This window comes from Salmo salar, chromosome 07, assembly GCF_965601325.2.
Source record: "Salmo salar chromosome 07, fSalSal1, whole genome shotgun sequence".
Lineage (NCBI taxonomy): Eukaryota > Metazoa > Chordata > Actinopteri > Salmoniformes > Salmonidae > Salmo > Salmo salar.
In genome coordinates this window covers 59,917,419-59,937,149 of record NC_138297.1, presented here as the reverse complement: position 1 = coordinate 59,937,149, position 19,731 = coordinate 59,917,419, and the positions used below count along the sequence as shown (strand labels likewise).

At 46.4% G+C, this 19,731-nt stretch overlaps 1 protein-coding gene across 3 annotated transcripts in view; it reads right to left on the bottom strand.

The window, feature by feature from the left end:
• LOC106609762 (plexin-A4) overlaps positions 1-19,731 on the bottom strand; it is a 491,160-nt gene that overhangs the window by 31,169 nt on the left and 440,260 nt on the right. For all 3 annotated transcript variants that reach the window (XM_082977797.1, XM_082977795.1, XM_082977796.1), the window contains exons 26-28: positions 16,057-16,160; positions 6,802-6,901; positions 2,658-2,848 (exon numbers count right to left, since the gene is read on the bottom strand). In XM_082977797.1, the coding sequence (XP_082833923.1) occupies positions 2,658-2,848; positions 6,802-6,901; positions 16,057-16,160 (395 nt within the window). The remainder of the gene's footprint in view (positions 1-2,657; positions 2,849-6,801; positions 6,902-16,056; positions 16,161-19,731) is intronic.

The following is a 19,731-nucleotide window of genomic DNA, read 5'->3' as shown; positions in this document are numbered from 1 at the left end:
CCACTTGTAACGAATGAGCTGATAGAATGCGAGGGGGAGAAGAGAAGAGGACAGAATGAAAAAAAGCGACAGTGAGGGAAGCCTATCTGGAAAGAGCCACAAGGGCGCAGTGTGTCAGATGAGGTGTGCACAAGCGGCAAATAAAAATCCCAATTTGAGTCAGAGAGAAGAGAGGGAGGGGGGAGTGAGAGGAGAATCCAGTTAGCTGACAATCACAGCCGTGATTCTACCATGTCCCACAATTCTGACAGCTTATCATTTGCCTATGAAGATGAAAATATACATTTCTTCCTCAAACCTGTGTAGTCGTGGAGACAGTTTAGTGGCAGGGAGGCTGTTATACATGTAGTGTGTGTGTGTGTGAGTGTGTGTGAGTAAGGAATCCCACAGATAGACAACCTCATGATAGTCCTTCATCTGTCCCCTGAGAGCACGAGCTGCCATTACAGCCCACTGAACACACACACACACACACACACACACACACACACACTGAAACCTAGCCCATCATTACACTGCACTTTAAAGACAATGTGTAATCTAGAATCTAGCCTCACAGACAGTGCTGCCTGCATCAGAACTACCCTGTCATTTAGGATGACAGACAGACAGTCCTGCCTGCATCAGAACTACCCTGTCATTTAGGATGAGGACAGACAGTGTTGCCTGCATCAGAACTACCCTGTCATTTAGGATGAGGACAGACAGTGTTGCCTGCATCAGAACTACCCTGTCATTTAGGATGAGGACAGACAGTGTTGCCTGCATCAGAACTACCCTGTCGTTTAGGATGACAGACAGACAGTGCTGCCTGCATCAGAACTACCCTGTCATTTAGGATGAGGACAGACAGTGTTGCCTGCATCAGAACTACCCTGTCGTTTAGGATGACAGACAGACAGTGTTGCCTGCATCAGAACTACTCTGTCGTTTAGGATGACAGACAGACAGTGTTGCCTGCATCAGAACTACCCTGTCATTTAGGATGAGGACAGACAGTGTTGCCTGCATCAGAACTACCCTGTCATTTAGGATGACAGACAGACAGTGTTGCCTGCATCAGAACTACCCTGTCATTTAGGATGAGGACAGACAGTGTTGCCTGCATCAGAACTACCCTGTCGTTTAGGATGACAGACAGACAGTGCTGCCTGCATCAGAACTACCCTGTCATTTAGGATGAGGACAGACAGTGTTGCCTGCATCAGAACTACCCTGTCGTTTAGGATGACAGACAGACAGTGCTGGCTGCATCAGAACTACCCTGTCATTTCGGATGAGGACAGACAGTGTTGCCTGCATCAGAACTACCCTGTCGTTTAGGATGACAGACAGACAGTGTTGCCTGCATCAGAACTACCCTGTCATTTAGGATGAGTGGACAGAAAACAAAACAGCAAAGACTGAGTGGGTGAAGGGGTGCTGGTGTTGTCACAAACAGAGAGAGAAGAAAAGAGGAAAAGAGAACGCAATCAAGAAATAAGCCCTTTGCCCCCCATCAGAGTGACACTGATGGACCTAAAATGGGGGACGTCAGCGCCAGGCCGACCGACGGTATTTATTGGCGAGGTGAAAGTCAAACGCAGTCAATTACATGGCTGTCGGCCCAGTCATACCTCAACAAGAGAGATGGACTCCAAGATAAACTGATTACTTCACAAAAACACTCCATCTGTAAATATGACATGCCGTCTCTGCACCACATCCCCCCTGACCAGGGTCATCACAGGTAAATACAGCATTGCTCAGTGTGTGTGTGTTTTATGTGGGTGTGTGTGTATTATGTGTGTGTGTGGCTGACTGACTGTTTTTGTCTGTCTAAGCGTGTTAGACTGTGGCTCTGGTACATGTGCTTCATAGAGAGAGCGTTTGCCATATTCATTACACAGCTCCACAGTGACTGCTCGCTGGCAATCACAACACACGCCAGAGAAATGACAGACAACACTCTCTCTCCATATCTCTGTTGCCTCCTCAGCCATCTCTGCCAACAACTCTGTTGATGAGTGTGTGTGTGTGTGTGTGTGTGAATCCTGCCACTAAGCACTCCCATTATAGAACCAGAAAAGCAGGCAGAGTGTTGTCTGTCTGAACCACTACACAAAGAGCACGGAATGGTCACAAATTACAACACCACACGCCAGGATCTTGCCTTCTTTCCTCTCTCTCTTCCTGACTCCCTCTCTCCCTCTCCTCTCTCTCCCTCTCCTCTCTCTTCCTGACTCCCTCTCTCCCTCTCCAGAAGAAAGCATGTGTGATGTAAAGGAGGCGCATCATTAGCGAGTGGATGGGTAATTCCCATTGAGCAGTGGGATCAAAGTCACGATTCCCTCCAAACCAAATTAACTGGTTTTCTGAGGGGCAATAGCGCCCTGGCATGCTCAAAGAGACTCATTTTACGGCCACTTCCATTTCTGTTTTTCACCAGATAACATCTCTGTCTACAGAAAAAGCCTTTACAGGTTGTACCTTTGTGTGTCACCTCTATCATTAGATATGCTGCTGAGGTCTGAAAGACACAATATACATCTACATACTTTCACTTAGGTCTCAGAGCCTACAGGAGATGAGGAATAATATTATATTTGAATAATATTCCTCACCTGAAATGACCTCCTCTAGTCTAGGTGTGTCTGTGCGTTCGTGTGATAACTCACCTTAGTGGCCAGCAGCCTGGTCAGGTATATCTCAGAGACCATCTTGGAGCCGCGGTCTCCCTCCTTCTGGTCCCCGTGTTCGTGGTTCTTTACCAGGTGCCACACCTTGACCCCGCTCTCCAGGTCGGGCGTGATCATGGGCGTGCGCGAGCGCAGGCTGTCGGGGCTCCCTGTGTACTTGATCATGTTCTCTGTGGAACGTAAAGAACAACATCAGGATATGACACAGAGATGAAGCAGAAACCAGTGGACATACTGTAGCAGACTATGGAAATATAACATGATCAGCACAGACATAGTATTGACAGTGGAGCCGCGGGAAGATGTTTGGGGGTGGGGGTGCTGCGTTTCATTCGCCAAACGTGGTGGCAGAAAAAAACCATCTTGGTGAAATATTGTTTGAGATCTGCGCTACAGACGGCTATATCGGTCTGCTAATACAGGAGTTTAATTAGTTTGTATTATTAGGAGGTGCTACAGCACCCTCAGCCTCCCTACTTCCCGCGGATATGGTGCAGAGTATAGAGAGACAACACACCTAACAGAGGGGATGTGTAAAGAAAACATCTGAGCCAGCACAGTACTGTTCAGGTCGCCGCAATCGAGTGAAAATGGTCAGAGACGACAACATAGACAACACACAAAAAAGACAGACGCAACACAAACCAAAGACAGACAAAACAAAATACAGGGGGTCAAGCCATACTACACAGATATTCTAAAGGATACTACACAGTTATTCTAAAGGATACTACACAGTTATTCTAAAGGATACTACACAGTTATTCTAAAGCATACTACACAGATATTCTAAAGGATACTACACAGTTATTCTAAAGGATACTACACAGTTATTCTAAAGGATACTACACAGTTATTCTAAAGGATACTACACAGTTATTCTAAAGGATACTACACAGTTATTCTAAAGGATACTACACAGTTATTCTAAAGGATACTACACAGTTATTCTAAAGGATACTACACAGATATTCTAAAGGATACTACACAGATATTCTAAAGGATACTACACAGATATTCTAAAGGATACGACACAGATATTCTAAAGGATACTACACAGATATTCTAAAGGATACTACACAGTTATTCTAAAGGATACTACACAGATATTCTAAAGGATACTACACAGATATTCTAAAGGATACTACACAGATATTCTAAAGGATACTACACAGTTATTCTAAAGGATACAAAGTCAAATAAGCCAAATTCGGTCAAAGCTCCAATAGTTTGTCTGGGTTCAGTTAGAAGCTTCAAGCTACCGAGCCTTTGAGACTGGACATTACAACCTTTACAACAGCATGCACGTGGTTCATTTTACATGCCGTCTTTCTCTCTCGGGAGGTAGAATACGCCTTGGCCCAACTCACAGACACAACATCGAACAGGTGTATGGCGAGATGAAATATTCATATGCCCTCCCCATTTGACGAGAGTGGCGATGACATTTAAAAACACTCCGGCTCGATGAATGTTTACACAGTGTGAAAATAATTGATCAGTAGGACTGTTGGTCGAGGGAGAGGACGGTGAAATAAAGAATTGATCAGTAGGACTGTTGGTCGAGGGAGAGGACGGTGAAATAAAGAATTGATCAGTAGGACTGTTGGTCGTCGAGGGAGAGGACGGTGAAATAAAGAATTGATCAGTAGGACTGTTGGTCGAGGGAGAGGACGGTGAAATAAAGAATTGATCAGTAGGACTGTTGGTCGAGGGAGAGGACGGTGAAATAAAGAATTGATCAGTAGGACTGTTGGTCGAGGGAGAGGACGGTGAAATAAAGAATTGATCAGTAGGACTGTTGGTCGAGGGAGAGGATGGTGAAATAAAGTGTGTTTTTGCCAAGGCAGATGCTGCAGAAATCAATTTGTCCTTCCAGAGAGAAACGCAGGAAGAGTGAATGATGGAGGGAGAGAGGAAGAGAGGAGAGGGAGGGGTAAAGTACTAGAGAGAGAAAGCAGGTAAAGTGTGTGTGTGAATATTGACTCCTGGAACTTGACTGACTTGGAATGATTGGAGTGTGTGTGTGCATGTGTGTGTGTGTGTAATAATAAAAGTGGTGGTCGTCTTCCGGAGTGTTATTGAGTGTGCTGGTGTAATAGGGTGTGATGACACGTTCGGTGGAGTGGAAGGAGTCCCTAGAAGGAGCGCTCCGCACGCACACACACACACGCACGCACACACACACACACACACACACACACACACACACGCACGCACGCACACACACACACACACACACACACACACACACACACACACACACACACACACACACACACACACACACACACACACACACAGAGAAATACTACCATACTGACATATCACACAAGAGTTTTGATTAAGAAAGGAAGTTGGCACCCTCTCTCTCTCTTTCTCTCTCTCCCTCTAAATCCCTTTCCTACGCGCTTCATCTCACTCCATCACTTTCAGCCTTCTCCTTCCATCCCTCTCTCCCCTACTTCCTCTTCATCTTTCTCCCTCCCTGTTCCTCTTCTTCATCATCCCTCCATATTTCCTCCTCTCTCCACCTTCCTCATTTTCTCTCACTAACTTTCTCCCTCCCTCTCCCTCTCTCCTTTGGCTCCATTAGAATCATCCTCTCTTCTCCTCAGTGCTTCTCCATTGTGATCAGTCCAGTTCAAAGTCCCCCCCCCCCATCTCAAGTGGCTCTGGCATCGTTTGAAGTCAATTCCCCAACTAAGTCAAGAGATGTGTGACATTCTGTCTTCCTCCATCTCTCTCTCTATCTCCGTCCTGTTCCCTCTCTTTCTCTTTCACACTCACCCTCCTTTTTCTTTGGTCTAATTTGAGTGGAGGAACGGAGGCGAGGCGGTGAGATGGCGTATGGAGATGAGGTGCTAGCTGGCTAATAAAGCCGTCATTTGATGTGTCTGGAGTGTTTGAGTCCGGGCAGCGCTGCCTTTGATCAGGGTTTGATTTGATGGCTTCTTCTCAGGTTCAAGAGAACACAGGGCCAGACCAAGAAAGTCACTGCTAGATGGGACACTGTCTGTCTGCATCCCAAATTGTACTCTATTCCCTATGTAGTTCACCATATTCCCCATGGGGCTCTGGTCCAAAGTAGTGCACTACATGGGGAGTAGGGTGCCATTTGGGACACAGTTCTGTCTCCAGTCCCAGGGGGGAGTAAAGTGCAAACTGCAAATGCTCTCTTTCTTCTCTTCCCCCTCTTTGTTCTCTCTTTGTTAGTCTGTTAAATTCCCTGCTCTCTAATCTTGTTATCCTGTCTCCTGGGCTCAGTTCTGTCCCTCTTCTCCTCTGGGGCTTTGTCACTATTACTAAGGTGTAACAGCTCATAGTGGCTAATGTATGGAAGACTTTACTATGTGTTCAGGTATTGTTAACAGTGGCTAATGTATGGAAGACTTTACTATGTGTTCAGGTATTGTTAACAGTGGCTAATGTATGGAAGACTTTACTATGTGTTCAGGTATTGTTAACAGTGGCTAATGTATGGAAGACTTTACTATGTGTTCAGGTATTGTTAACAGTGGCTAATGTATGGAAGACTTTACTATGTGTTCAGGTATTGTTAACAGTGGCTAATGTATGGAAGACTTTACTATGTGTTCAGGTATTGTTAACAGTGGCTAATGTATGGAAGACTTTACTATGTGTTCAGGTATTGTTAACAGAGCCTTTACATCTGTTAGTGACATATGGAGCTCAGTTAGTTTGAGGGATGAACAGTGTGTGCAGGAGAAGTCTGTTGGTTTCTGTGGTGAAGGTTTAGAGGGAGAAGGTGCTGTTTAGCCACGTTTTTTATCCTGGCAATGGAGCTTGTGCATTCGCAACAGGGAATACCCAGTGTGTGTGTAGGTGTGAACGTCTGTGTGTGTGCTGATGTGTGTTTGTGTGTGCATGTGAGTGTGTGTGCTGACTCTGGATCCCACTCCGATGAGAAGGACACAGTTCTTCCTGTTTAACGCTCAGGCACACAGACTGCTGGGAGATGGAGGGGGGGGAATAATTGTTTTAGTTCCAGGAGGACACTCCTATCCAGGAGAGAAATCTGGAAATATGCCGGAAATGTGCTCCTCTCTCTCTCACACACACAAACACACATAAAAAAAACACATTGTCACATTATCCATACCGTATTTACTGGCTGAGGTTCTGGACACAGTTGAGTTGTTGACCGAGTTGTAGGCCGTCACCTGCTTGGGGACCAGGGCCATCACAGAGTTATCAGGCACCTGCAGAGAGCGGGAGAGAGAGAGAGAGAGAGACGGCGATAGAGAGAAGGAGAGAGAGAGAGAAAGAAAAAACGAGTGAGAGAGCAGAATGACTAATCACCATCCTCAATGAGTGCATTCTGATTCTGCCAAGTGCATTCTGAATACATAACAATCCCCAATGAAGAGAGATGTGGCACTCAGCCACTAAACCCCGGATCACCATACAAATCACCATCCACATGTCATCATGTGTTTATCCTCCATCTAGAACAGCTATGATTGGATGCTCAGGAAGCCTTTGTGATTGGCCTGTGTGATCTAATCAGCCCATACACATATGATTAGTGGTAGTGAACGGGGGTGATGTATATCACTATGTGTGAGATGGGACGTCTCAGCCTCCCATTTCAATAATACCCCTCTTCTGGGGCGAGGGGGGAGTGTGTGTGTGTGAGAGAGAGATTGAGAGAAAGAGAGATGGGCTCCTACTTTTCAACACGACAGAAATTGATTCAATTAACATAACTGGGAGAGGGGCTGATCCCAGCCGTGCACAAACACACGTACATGTACGCAAACACACACACTCTGCATAATTTCACCAGCGAGCCCCCCCCCGGCTAAGGCAGGGTTAATTGAAGAAGTGATCTCTTTAATAGAGTGGGAGGGGTGTGTATGGGGAATAGGGGTGCAGGGCTAAGAGTCTCAGGTGTGTGTTTGGGGTTATTATTACATCATTTCACCCGCTCCCCAATCCACTCCTGGTGCATAATGTGTTAGTATCATGACAGGCGACACCCATGGGAGGGTCCAGGGAGATTCCACAGGGATCCAACACCCCCCTCTAACTCTACAACATGGTCCCTAAGCAGTAATCCTACATGTTTACTAGTTCATATAATGATGTGTGTGTGTGTGTTTGGGGTTGTAATATTGGGAGGGAGGAGGAGAGGTGGGATGGGATGTGAGATGACAGGTGGGTCTGGGTGGTTTAGGAAGAGGAAGAGAAGAGATACTGTTGTCTCATTAAACTGATGGAATGGCCAGATCATATGTCAGAGCAATGCTCAGGGCTACAATGTGATTCTCCCTACAGTCAATAATATATACATATTAATATATGCTATTTAGCAGATGCTTTATCCAAAGTGACTTACAGTACAGTGAGTGCATACAAACGTCTATTTTAGCAGAAAGGGCATTGAAACTTTAGTTTCAACCAAAAGTGAATGGGTTCTATGCTAACTGTACATAGGGGGGATAGAAATGGAATAGTTATATCTAGGAGGGTGAATGGGTCTGTGCTGTATTCATAAGAGCCCATTAGGATGACAGTTAGCAGAGTCTAATTCCATTCAGAGTGCGCTTTGATCCCATTCTATATTCCATATTTCTGTATTACATTATACCCATTATAACAAGACAGACGTGGGACTTCTGGAGGCTGTCAAGAGGGGAAATCTGTCTGACCAAAGTCGACAGTAATCAATGATATTCATGTTTTACTAGGTCACCAAGACATTCATAATATATAAGTGTGTAACCTCTTCCACTAACGATGGTGTTGTACAAAATCTACGTCATATAAACTGACCTGCTGGACCAAAAGTGAACAAATGACTGATGTAGACAGAAGATAATCGCCGCTAGATAATACATCATAAAAATATAGCGTCATCTAATGTTAGTTTGGTCAAACGATGAGAGGAACGTTTTGGAGTGGGCTGACTGAGTGTGAATCTGCGGGATGTTTCCAGTCCCCCTCCTTACATCCCTCTCTCCTCCCTCCCTCTCCTCCCTCCCTCTAACAGGCTTTGAGTGTCTGAGTCTGTTTTTTTGTCAAGGAGAACGCACCCTGCCTTCCCCCTCCTTCCCCTCCCCAGCTGAAAACTGAATTAACTTCTGTCTTCATTATCTCATTCCGGTTTCCAATCAGGCTTCTAATCCATTCTACCTCGCTGTCTCGACCACCACACCCACGACATCCCACTCGCCGCCGTGACATTTAATTTAAGCGTCATGCGGCGGGCAGACTCCCCCCCCCCCGGAAAGCTCATTTGGAGAGCTGCTGGCTGAGGTGTCCACATTATTTACACCATAAGGAACGTCGCTCCGTTCCTATTTCCACCGGTCCATCATTCCGGCTCGCTGGAGGGACGGTTGCCAAGAAGGGAATGTACCAATCAGCAGGATTTGTCATAATGGGGTTGTCTGTCTGTCTGTCTGTTCATGCGTAGCAGGTGTACATATGACAGGCCTGTCTGGTGTATGTCCAGGTGAAGGTTTGCGTGTGTGCGCGCGTGCGTGTGTGTTTGCATATTTAGGAATAGTGTCATGTTGTCCATGCCTGGAATGGAGCTGGACATACTGTATGTGTGTGTTCTGAGCATGTGTGTCCACCTATGCTAATGCCTGTGTTCTAGTGTGTAAAACTCCCTATGAATGTGAAGACAGATGGACATCTGAGTGGAGCACATCAGATCTTAACTCCTCTCCTTTGGTCTCCTCTGATCAGACAGAGTTGCCATGGCGTTTCGACCGCCTGCCCTTTGTTGGTCATCTCCCTGCCTTTAATCCACCCTCCCTCCCTCGGCTGATTCCTTCTGGGGTGTCTAGTCAGTCAGGCCCTGATCCTCTGTAACGACCTGGAAGTGCTCTGACAGGCCCAGTCTATTACAGGGGTCACAGGCCACGGGGTCAGAGCCAATAAGGCGGAGAGGAGGGAGAAAGTCATGACTACAAAAGCAATAGTCTCTCTACTGATCGTCATCACTGCTGGTTCTACAGGGGGATAGGAGCAATGATATAGTCGGGTGAGACAACTGCCCTTTTCCAAATGTTTTCTGAACCGTGTATGGAGGGTATTTTCAGTTCCTCTAATGAGTGTGCTGTAGCTATGGAAATAGAATAAACAGAGTTCACTTCTTCTGAATTAACATTTTGCTTTTCTTGGACAATGCTGTTTTCTATTCTATGATATTCTATTGTCTGAATGAAAGCTGTAATCCTACAATAGAAGATTCAAACACTAAAAACATTGTATCTAGAGTTGCAAAATTCCTGTACATTTCCCCAAATTCCCCAGTTTTCCAGAAATCCTGGTTGGAAGATCCTTGAAATTACGAGGGAATCCAGGAATCCTCCAACCTGGATTTCTGGAAAACCAGGGAATTTTGGGAAAGTTACCAGATATTTGCAACCCTGACTGTACCGTCTAGGGCCCTGATCAACCCTGATTGTACCGTCTAGGGCCCTGATCAACCCTGATTGTACCGTCTAGGGCCCTGATCAACCCTGACTGTACCGTCTAGGGACCTGATCAACCCTGACTGTACCGTCTAGGGCCCTGATCAACCCTGATTGTACCGTCTAGGGTCCTGATCAACCCTGACTGTACCGTCTAGGGCCCTGATCAACCCTGACTGTACCGTCTAGGGTCCTGATCAACCCTGACTGTACCGTCTAGGGCCCTGATCAACCCTGACTGTACCGTCTAGGGCCCTGATCAACCCTGACTGTACCATCTAGGGTCCTGATCAACCCTGATGGTACTGTGTCTACATGAAAGGATGCTGCATCTGAAGATAACAATCACTCAATATATTTTCTACCTTTGTAGGGGATTTCAAACTGAACATCCATTTATGTTTTTACTCTAATTACTGTTTTGAGATCTAAAACCGACCTTGCTCTTTTGCTCACAACATCAAATCAAACTTTATTTGCCACATGCGCTGAATACAACAAGTGTAGACTTTACCGTCAAAATGCTTACTTACAAGCCCTTAACCAACAGTGCAGTTCAAGAAGAAGAAAATATTTACCAAGTAGGCTAAAATAAAAAGTCAGAATAAAAAGTAACACAATATGAATAACGAGGCAATATACAGGGGGCACCGGTACCGAGTCAGTGTGCAGGGGTACAGGCTAGTTGAGGTAATATGTACATCTACGTGGAGGCGAAGTGACTATGCATAGGTAACAAACAAACAGCGAGTAGCAGCAGTGTACGGAGGGGGGGGGGGGGGGGTCAAGGCAAATAGATAATTATGAATTGTTCAGCAGTCTAATGGCTTGGGGGTAGAAGCTGTTGAGGAGCCTTTTGGTCCTAGACTTGGCGCTCCGGTACCGCTTGCCGTGCGGTAGCAGAGAAAACAGTCTATAACTTGGATGGCTGGAGTCGGACAATTTTATGGGCTTTCCTTTTTGACACCGCCTATTATATAGGCGGAAGCTTGGTAGGAAGCTTGGCCCCAGTGATGTACTGGGCCGTTTGCACTACCCTCTGTAGCGCCTTATGGTTAGATGCCGAGCAGTTGCCATACCAGGCGGTGATGCAACCGGTCAGGATGCTCTCGATGGTGCAGCTGTAGAACCTTTTGAGGATCTGGGGGCCCATGCCAAATCTTTTCAGTCTCCTGAGGGGGAAAAGGTTTTGTCGTGCCCTCTTCATGACTGTCTTGGTATGTTTGGACCATGATAGTTCGTTGGTGATGTGGACACCAAGGAACTTGAAACTCTTGACCCGCTCCACTACAGCCCCGTCGATGTTAATGAGGGCCTGTTCGGCCTGCCTTTTCCTTTAGTCCATGATCAGCTCCTTTGTCTTGCTCACATTGAGGGAGAGGTTGTTGTCCTGGCACCACACTGCCAGTTCTCTGACTTCCTCCCTATAGGCCGTCTCATTGTTGTCGGTGATCACTGTTGTGTCGTCAGTAAACTTAACGATGGTGTTGGAGTCGTGTTTGGCCACTCAGTCGTGGGTGAACAAGGAATACAGGAGGGGACTAAGTACACACCCCTGAGGGGCCCCAGTGTTAAGGATCAGCGTGGCAGACGTATTGTTGCCTACTCTTACCACCTGGGGATGGCCCATCAGGAAGTCCAGGATACAGTTGAAGGTGTTTAGTCCCAGAGTCCTTAGCTTAGTGATGAGCTTCGTGGGCACTATGGTGTTGAACGCTGAGCTGTAGTCGATGAACAGCATTCTCACATTGGTGTTTCTTTTGTCCAGGTGAGAAAGGGCGGTGTGGAGTGCGATTGAGATTATGTCATCTGTGGATCTGTTGGGGCGGTATGCAAATTGGAGTAGGTCTAGGGTGTCCGGGAGGATGCTGTTGATGTGAGTCATGACCAGCCTTTCAAAGCACTTCATGGCTACCGACGCGAGTGCCACGGGGCGGTAATCATTTAGGCAGGTTACCTCCGCTTCCTTGGGCACAGGGACTATGGTGGTCTACTTGAAACACGTAGGTATTACAGACTCAGTCAGGGAGAGGTTGAAAATGTCAGTGAAGACACTTGACAGTTGGTCTGCACATGCTTTGAGTACACGTCCTGGTAATCCGTCTGGCCCAGCGGCTTTGTGAATGTTGACCTGTTTAAAGGTTTTGTTCACGTCGGCTACCGAGAGGGTTATAACACAGTCATCCAGAACAGCTGGTGCTCTCGTGCATGCTTCAGTGTTGATTGCCTCGAAGCAAGCATAAAAGGCATTTAGCTCGTCTGGTAGGCTTGCGTCACTGGGCAGCTCGCGTCTGGGTTTCCCTTTGTAGTCCTGATAAGAGAATTATCTAATAAATGTAAATGAATCAATAAACCATGATGAATTATTAGTCATACAGCAGGGTTAATGAATAATCAATGTAATGATCAATGTAGGGATCGATTAGTCTGATTCATTCATTAAAGTCCAGGAACCACTGGAGAGGGAAAGAAATGTGTGTATGCCATTAGGAGGGACAGCAGGAGACAGATGGTCAAGGGAGTAAAAGCTTCAAAGAGTTCCTAACCTTGAGGGAAAAGAACAGGCTGAGCTCTGGATAGTGATAAACAGTGTGAGAAGTTTATGGGGGATGCATGTCACCAACAGTTTGTGTGTAAACGCATGTGCGTAAGAAAGCAAGAACTATATAATGACTGTTTTGTTATCCTGACCTCAGAACGTTCTCATGAATAAAGCTACAGAAACCTTTTGCAGAAAGCTGAGTCCTTGCCTAATTATTATAACCCATTGTCTTACAAACCTTGGACATTAGTCAAGGCGAATTGATTATTGATTATTATCATCAAAATATTAAATTCCTTTAACAAGTCCAAAATAGTTTCAAGCCCTGCCACATCCGACGAGCATCAGAGCCGGTGTAGTAGGATTCAATCTTAATCCTGTATTGATGCTTTGCTTGTTTGATGGTTCGTCTGAGGGCATAGCGGGATTTCTTATAAGTGTCCGGATTAGTCTCCCGCTCCTTGAAAGTGCCAGCTCTAGCCTTTAGCTCGATGAGAAGGTTGCCTGTAATCCATGGCTTCTGGTTGAGATATGTACGTACAGTCACTGTGGGGATGAAGTCATCGATGCACTTATTGATGAAGCCGATGACTGATGTGGTGTATTCCTCAATGCTATTGGATGAATCCCAGAACATATTCCAGTCTGTGCTAGCAAAACAATCCTGTAGTGTAGCATACGCGTCATCTGACCACTTCCGTATTGAGCGAGTCACTGGTACTTCCTGCTTTAGTTTTTGCTTGTAAGCAGGAATCATACTATGAGGCGCTATATCCACCAAGAGGCAAGGACGAGAGGCAGCACCAAAACATTTTTTGGGGGGGCACACGGGCAGATTGGCTAAGGCGGTTTTAAGACCTGAGCCAACTCCCCGTGCCTACCGTGGGGAGCGAGTGACCGAGCAAGCACCGTGTTATGCGGTGATGCGCACTGTGTCGCCAGTGCGCACTCACAGCCCGGTGCGCTCGGTGCAAGCTCCTCACCGTTGCGTGCTAGAGTTGGCGGTCAGCCAGGAAGAAGTGCGCCGGCTCAGCGTATCTGGTCTCCAGAGCGTCTCTTCGGTCCAGGTTATCCTGCGCCTGCTCTACGCACGGTACTCCCCATTCATCAGCACAGCCCAGTTCGTCCTGTGCTGGCGCTCCGCCCTTGCTGGGCTCAAATAACCATTCAGCCAGGACGGGGTGTGCCAGCTCTAAGCTCCAGACCTCCGGTGCGCCTCCGGAGCCTAGTACGTCCTGTGCCTCCTCCTCGCACTCGCCCTGAGGTGCGTGTTACTAGTCTGGCGCCTCCTATACCAGTCCCACGCATCAGGCCTCCAGTGCGCCTCCACAGCCCAGTACGTCCTGTACCTCCTCCTCGCACTCGACCTGAGGTGCATGTTACCAGTCTGGCGCCACCTATGCCAGTCCCACGCATCGGACCTCCAGTGCGCATCCGCAGCCCGGAGCCTCCAGCGACGCTCCTCAGCCCGTGATTATATTTTGTGAGTAGTGTTTGTTCCTCCTGCGTCACGGTTTGTTGTTTTGTCCTTCAGTTTAATTTTGTGTTGCATTAAGTTTCACAGTTTAATAAATATGTGGAACGAAACAGACGCTGCATTTTGGTCCGATCATTCAGACAGCCGTGACAGCTTCAGAAGCAAGCCAGCAGTGGGATGCAGGGTGGTATGCTGCTGGCATAGACAATAAGTAAAAAAAATAAGTTACACAAAACGCAAAATAAATAAATAAATAGCACAATTGGTTGGGAGAATGTAAAACGTCAGCCATGTTCTTCGGCGCCATCTATTAGTCTATTAGTCTATTGGCTGGAGAAATCAACATAGTCCATTTAGAACTGTCAAAGGATGTGCATGTTCATTCAATAGCTTGGCAGAGGCTTTTAAGCCTGCTAAAACAGAATTCTGCCTCTTCTTCCTCTTCCCTTTGTCATCAGACATTATTGAAACGGACTGATACACGACTCTGAAAAACATTCTGCCTGACTGATCCAACGGCATAATCAGTCCTACGCATCAACAACCTAAACCAACATGATCGGACACAGGGCGTGTGCAATACTGTCAGGTTGCGTGCGTAGACATCTTGTGAAGCCTCTCTAGTCTCTTTGGTACTTTTAGTCATGTAATACTAGTTTAGGTGCTTTCCTACCGTCAACTCTGGCTCGCAGAGTTCTAATCAAAGTCTGATTTTTAATGAGTTTCTGTTTCCTTCAGTGTTTGGGGGGAAATAAATGTGGTAGTGGGTAAAGGTGCTGTCTGTCTGTCGAATGGCGGCGTTTGGAAACAGAAACAACAAAGAGAGCGGCTGATGACTCCTGAACTCAGAAGGCTGGAGAAGCGAGGGAGGCGGTACAGATAGAATCAGTTAAACAAACTCATAACACAAATCTCCCTCCGGCTCTGTCTGATGAGATCAGGAGGTCTATATGAGAAAAGAGTCGTGAGTGGTGTGTGTGTGTGTTTTGCAAAGAGACCTTTACAGGGTAATCTATTTGATGAAACATTTATGAGGTTGAGCCAGCATTTTGACTGGCTGATTAGCTGCAAAAGTTAACGTGGAAATGGAATGACACTCAGGTGGAGTGAGTTTATCTGTGAGTGAGTGTGCAATATGAATTTATCTAGTATACCGTCTACATTATGGTAGTACCTGGAAGTCAATCATCTCAAACATGTATTTACCTGGAAGTGGATACTCTAATGGTGAAAGCCTAATCTGGACCATGGGTTTACCTCTAACTGAACACTATGCAGCATAATATAAACATGGAAACATGGTGCACCACACTGTATTATACACTATGAGAGGGAATAGTTTAGTTTTGATATTGCAAATACACACTGGAGGAGAAAACAAACTACAGTTAATTCCATTCATCCATTTTGCTTGTCTCAAACAGGCTTTGTTGGTACACTAGCAAATCACCAGTCCCTTCTGTACAGCGTACAATCTTCTCCACTACGGATCAGTGTACCCTATAGAAATACAATGAATTATACTTCTACCCTCTCCGTCCTGAGTGAACATGGGTATGACTCCACCTGTAGATATGCATGTCCCTTGTAGTATAGATATGTGTGTTCTAGATAGTGATGCATGTACCTGGTCGTATAGATATTTGTGTTGTAGATAGTGATGCATGTACCTGGTCGTATAGATATTTGTGTTGTAGATAGTGATGCATGTAACTGGTCGTATAGATATTTGTGTTGTAGATAGTGATGCATGTAACTGGTCGTAAGTCAGAATGTAGATATGTGTGTTTAAAAAAATAATATACACACACCTTTATTTAACTAGGCAAGTCAGTTAAGAACAAATTCTTATTTTCAATGACGGCCTAGGAATAGTGGGTTAACTGTTCTAGATAGTGATGCGTGTACCTGGTAGTGAGCAAGCATGTTGAGTCTCTTCCAGTCGCTCTCAATCTTGGTAGAGAGGTCTTCGTCCATCAGGATCGTACGCTGACCTCTGCCCTGGCGCCACTCTGTGAGGGGGCAAAGGTAAAGACAGGTTAGGGCACTATAGGGAGAAAGAGAGATTTATATCCAGCCTGCACAGAATGACCTTTTCCACAAGATGCAGTGATCACTATCACATAGTGAATCCATGTCACGCTCTCTTTTTGTACACTCCTTTGATGTCACACACACAGGTTGGCATTTATTGTCATGAATCTTTCCCTGGAGGCAGCTCTGTAGAGTGGTCACTGACTGGCACAGCCACAAAGTCATCAAATCTGATTTTAAACATATTGTTACAATATAGCCAGTTTTGACTTTCTAGATGGCCCGTGTAGTGAAAAATCACTTATTTCTGCCTCCAGGGCAAGATTCATGACAGTGAATGTCAACCTGTGTCACATACACACTGGTTCTACAGGAGCCATGTATGTTTGGACTGTGAGAAGAGAAGGTGAGTGGCAGTGAAACAGATCTGGAGTTCCTGGAATCCTTCCTTTGAGGCCAGCATGAGATTCCCAGGCTACAAAGTAGCGATACCGAGAAGTAGAACGAGTGACAACGAGTGTTAGTAGCAAGAGAGAACGATAGGGAGGACAAGAAGAGGGAAAAGGGAGGAAAATTAATCACCCACTCTGCTCTTTGATAGAGAGCGGATTGGGGGCCTCCGCTGGGCCCTCTCAATCCATGGATGTGATTATCGCTACTAGCCAAGTTCCCTACTTCCTCTTTCATCTGTGGCGGGCCCCTGGCCCCCACGCTGAGTGCTCTCCACCATCGACCAGCGCTAAGCCCCCTGCTGAACTGTCTCTTATTGTCATTACTGGGAACTAGCTAGGGCAGGAGAAACCACACCACTGCTACCCCATTCAGCTGGACTTTCAGTCTCAGCTAGAGATACCACACCATTGCACCCTCAGGAGATACCCCACCAAAGCATCCTAAAGATTAATCCAACCACCGCACCCTTCAAGAGAAACCATACCACCGCACCCACTCGCGATACAACACCACCAACAGATACTCCACCCCAAAGACATACGAAATACCCCACCACCCTCACCACCGTAGAGAAACCCCACCACTGTATTCCCTCACATTATAATGAAAATAAAATATATTGTGGAAAACAAACAAGGAGGTGATATTCTTTTGTTTGCCGCATTTGAGTTTATATAAGAATGTGTCACTGTGTCGGTGTTGTTCCTGCCTGGCGTCGGCCACTGTCATCTCCTATTCCAATCACAAATAGACCAACAAAGCAGCAATCACAGGGCGGATGATGAAACACGTCCTAGGAGGGGTGAGGAGAATAACTTTGGCATCAGAAATCTCCAGGAAACACAAAGCCTCCTATTGTTTTCTCTCTGTACTGTACATCTTTCCATCAACATGCAAATGACCTGAGTCTCCAGTTGGGCCAGAGTAAACAAACCAAAGGAAGAGGAGAGAGGGAATTGGAAAAAAGGAGAGGAAAGAAAGGATGAAGTTGGAGAAAACCAGAGTAAGATGAGATTGCCCCTATATCCCAATCCTCCCAGGTCTCTCTGTGTGGAGCCCAGTGTTGTAGATGATGGCTTTGGGGAGTGGAGGGATTCTAGAACATCGGAGCTCCTACAGTGAAGGTGAAGGTTATTGAGGTAGTGTTGTTATACTGCAGAAGGGGAAGCAGTGAAGGTTGTTGAGGTAGTGTTGTTATACTGCAGAGGGGGAAGCAGTGAAGGTTATTGAGGTAGTGTTGTCATACTGCAGAGGGGGAAGCAGTGAAGGTTATTGAGGTAGTGTTGTCATACTGCAGAGGGGGAAGCAGTGAAGGTTATTGAGGTAGTGTTGTCATACTGCAGGGGGGAAGCAGTGAAGATTATTGAGGTAGTGTTGTTATACTGCAGAGGGGGAAGCAGTGAAGGTTATTGAGGTAGTGTTGTCATACTGCAGAGGGGGAAGCAGTGAAGGTTATTGTGGTAGTGTTGTTATACTGCAGAGGGGGAAGCAGTGAAGGTCATTGAGGTAGTGTTGTCATACTGCAGAGGGGGAAGCAGTGAAGGTTATTGAGGTAGTGTTGATATACTGCAGAGGGAGAAGCAGTGAAGGTTATTGAGGTAGTGTTGTCATACTGCAGAGGGGGAAGCAGTGAAGGTTATTGTGGTAGTGTTGTTATACTGCAGAGGGGGAAGCAGTGAAGGTTATTGTGGTAGTGTTGTTATACTGCAGAGGGGGAAGCAGTGAAGGTTATTGAGGTAGTGTTGTCATACTGCAGAGGGGGAAGCAGTGAAGGTTATTGTGGTAGTGTTGTTATACTGCAGAGGGGGAAGCATCGAAGGTTACTGTGGTAGTGTTGTTATACTGCAGAGGGGGAAGCAGTGAAAGTTATTGAGGTAGTGTTGTCATACTGCAGAGGGGGAAGCAGTGAAGGTTATTGAGGTAGTGTTGTTATACTGCAGAGGGGAAGCAGTGAAGGTTATTGTGGTATTGTCGTTATACTGCAGAGGGGGAAGCAGCACACACGTACATGCATACGCACATACATACACACAATTCACTCCCCCCACCCTCACACACGTACCTATACCTCCCCCCACACACACACACACAAAGCAGGTCTTGCTTGGATTGGCTCTCACGCCCTGTCCCCTCCTATCGTGCCTCCCTCAGGGGACCCGGCATGGGGAATTAAAAACAATACCTGGGACAAAAAAACTCTTGTCAAATTTGTTTTCAGGAGAGCCTGCAAGATGGAAACTGAGGATTGTCAATATGGGGGAGGAGGTTGGGGGGAGGAGTTTGTCCGGACTCGGGAGGCCCGTTGATCTGTTAGTGGAATCATGCAGAGATGCTTCCTCTCCCCCTGAGTGGACCGTTCCATTCTGTGTAATATCCTTCTACCTATTGTCTTTTATACGATACATAAATTACACCGCTTTCCTCCTAAACTACTTCTTGTAGTCCCAATGCCCCCCCCAGACGCAGTGACAACATGCAGTGAGAAGTTCCCCCTCAGACTAAATGTCCAATTCTCTATAATAATAATAAACAATAAGACAACACACTGCCCGGTGGTCGCCATGAAACAATTGCACAACGGAGCGCTCGCCCAAAACCGAAACCAATCTCTTCACTTATCAGAGAGACATTCCCCCATCACAGCTCCATATGCCATTATAAATATACTATTACTAAGAAAACACACACACACACACACACACACACACACACACACACACACACACACACACACACACACACACACACACACACACACACACACACACACACACACACACACACACACACCATCCTGATATGTGAATCCATAAAAAGGCTCGCCACTCACCGTCTACCTAGAAAGACCTGCCGAAATTGATGGAATACAATCAGGAAATAAAACATACACACACTTAGGCGTGATAGGCCGTGCAGCCGGAAAATGTAGTGCCAGGATGTTGTATTGTGGGACTGAGAGACTTATGTCTTCGTATAGCAGAATGGGATTGTCACCTGTGCTCCCTCTCCAGCCTCTAGGTCACCAGGCTGCTCGTTACGGCGCACACCTGTCACCATCGTTACGCGCACCTGCGCGTCATCAGACTCACCTGGACT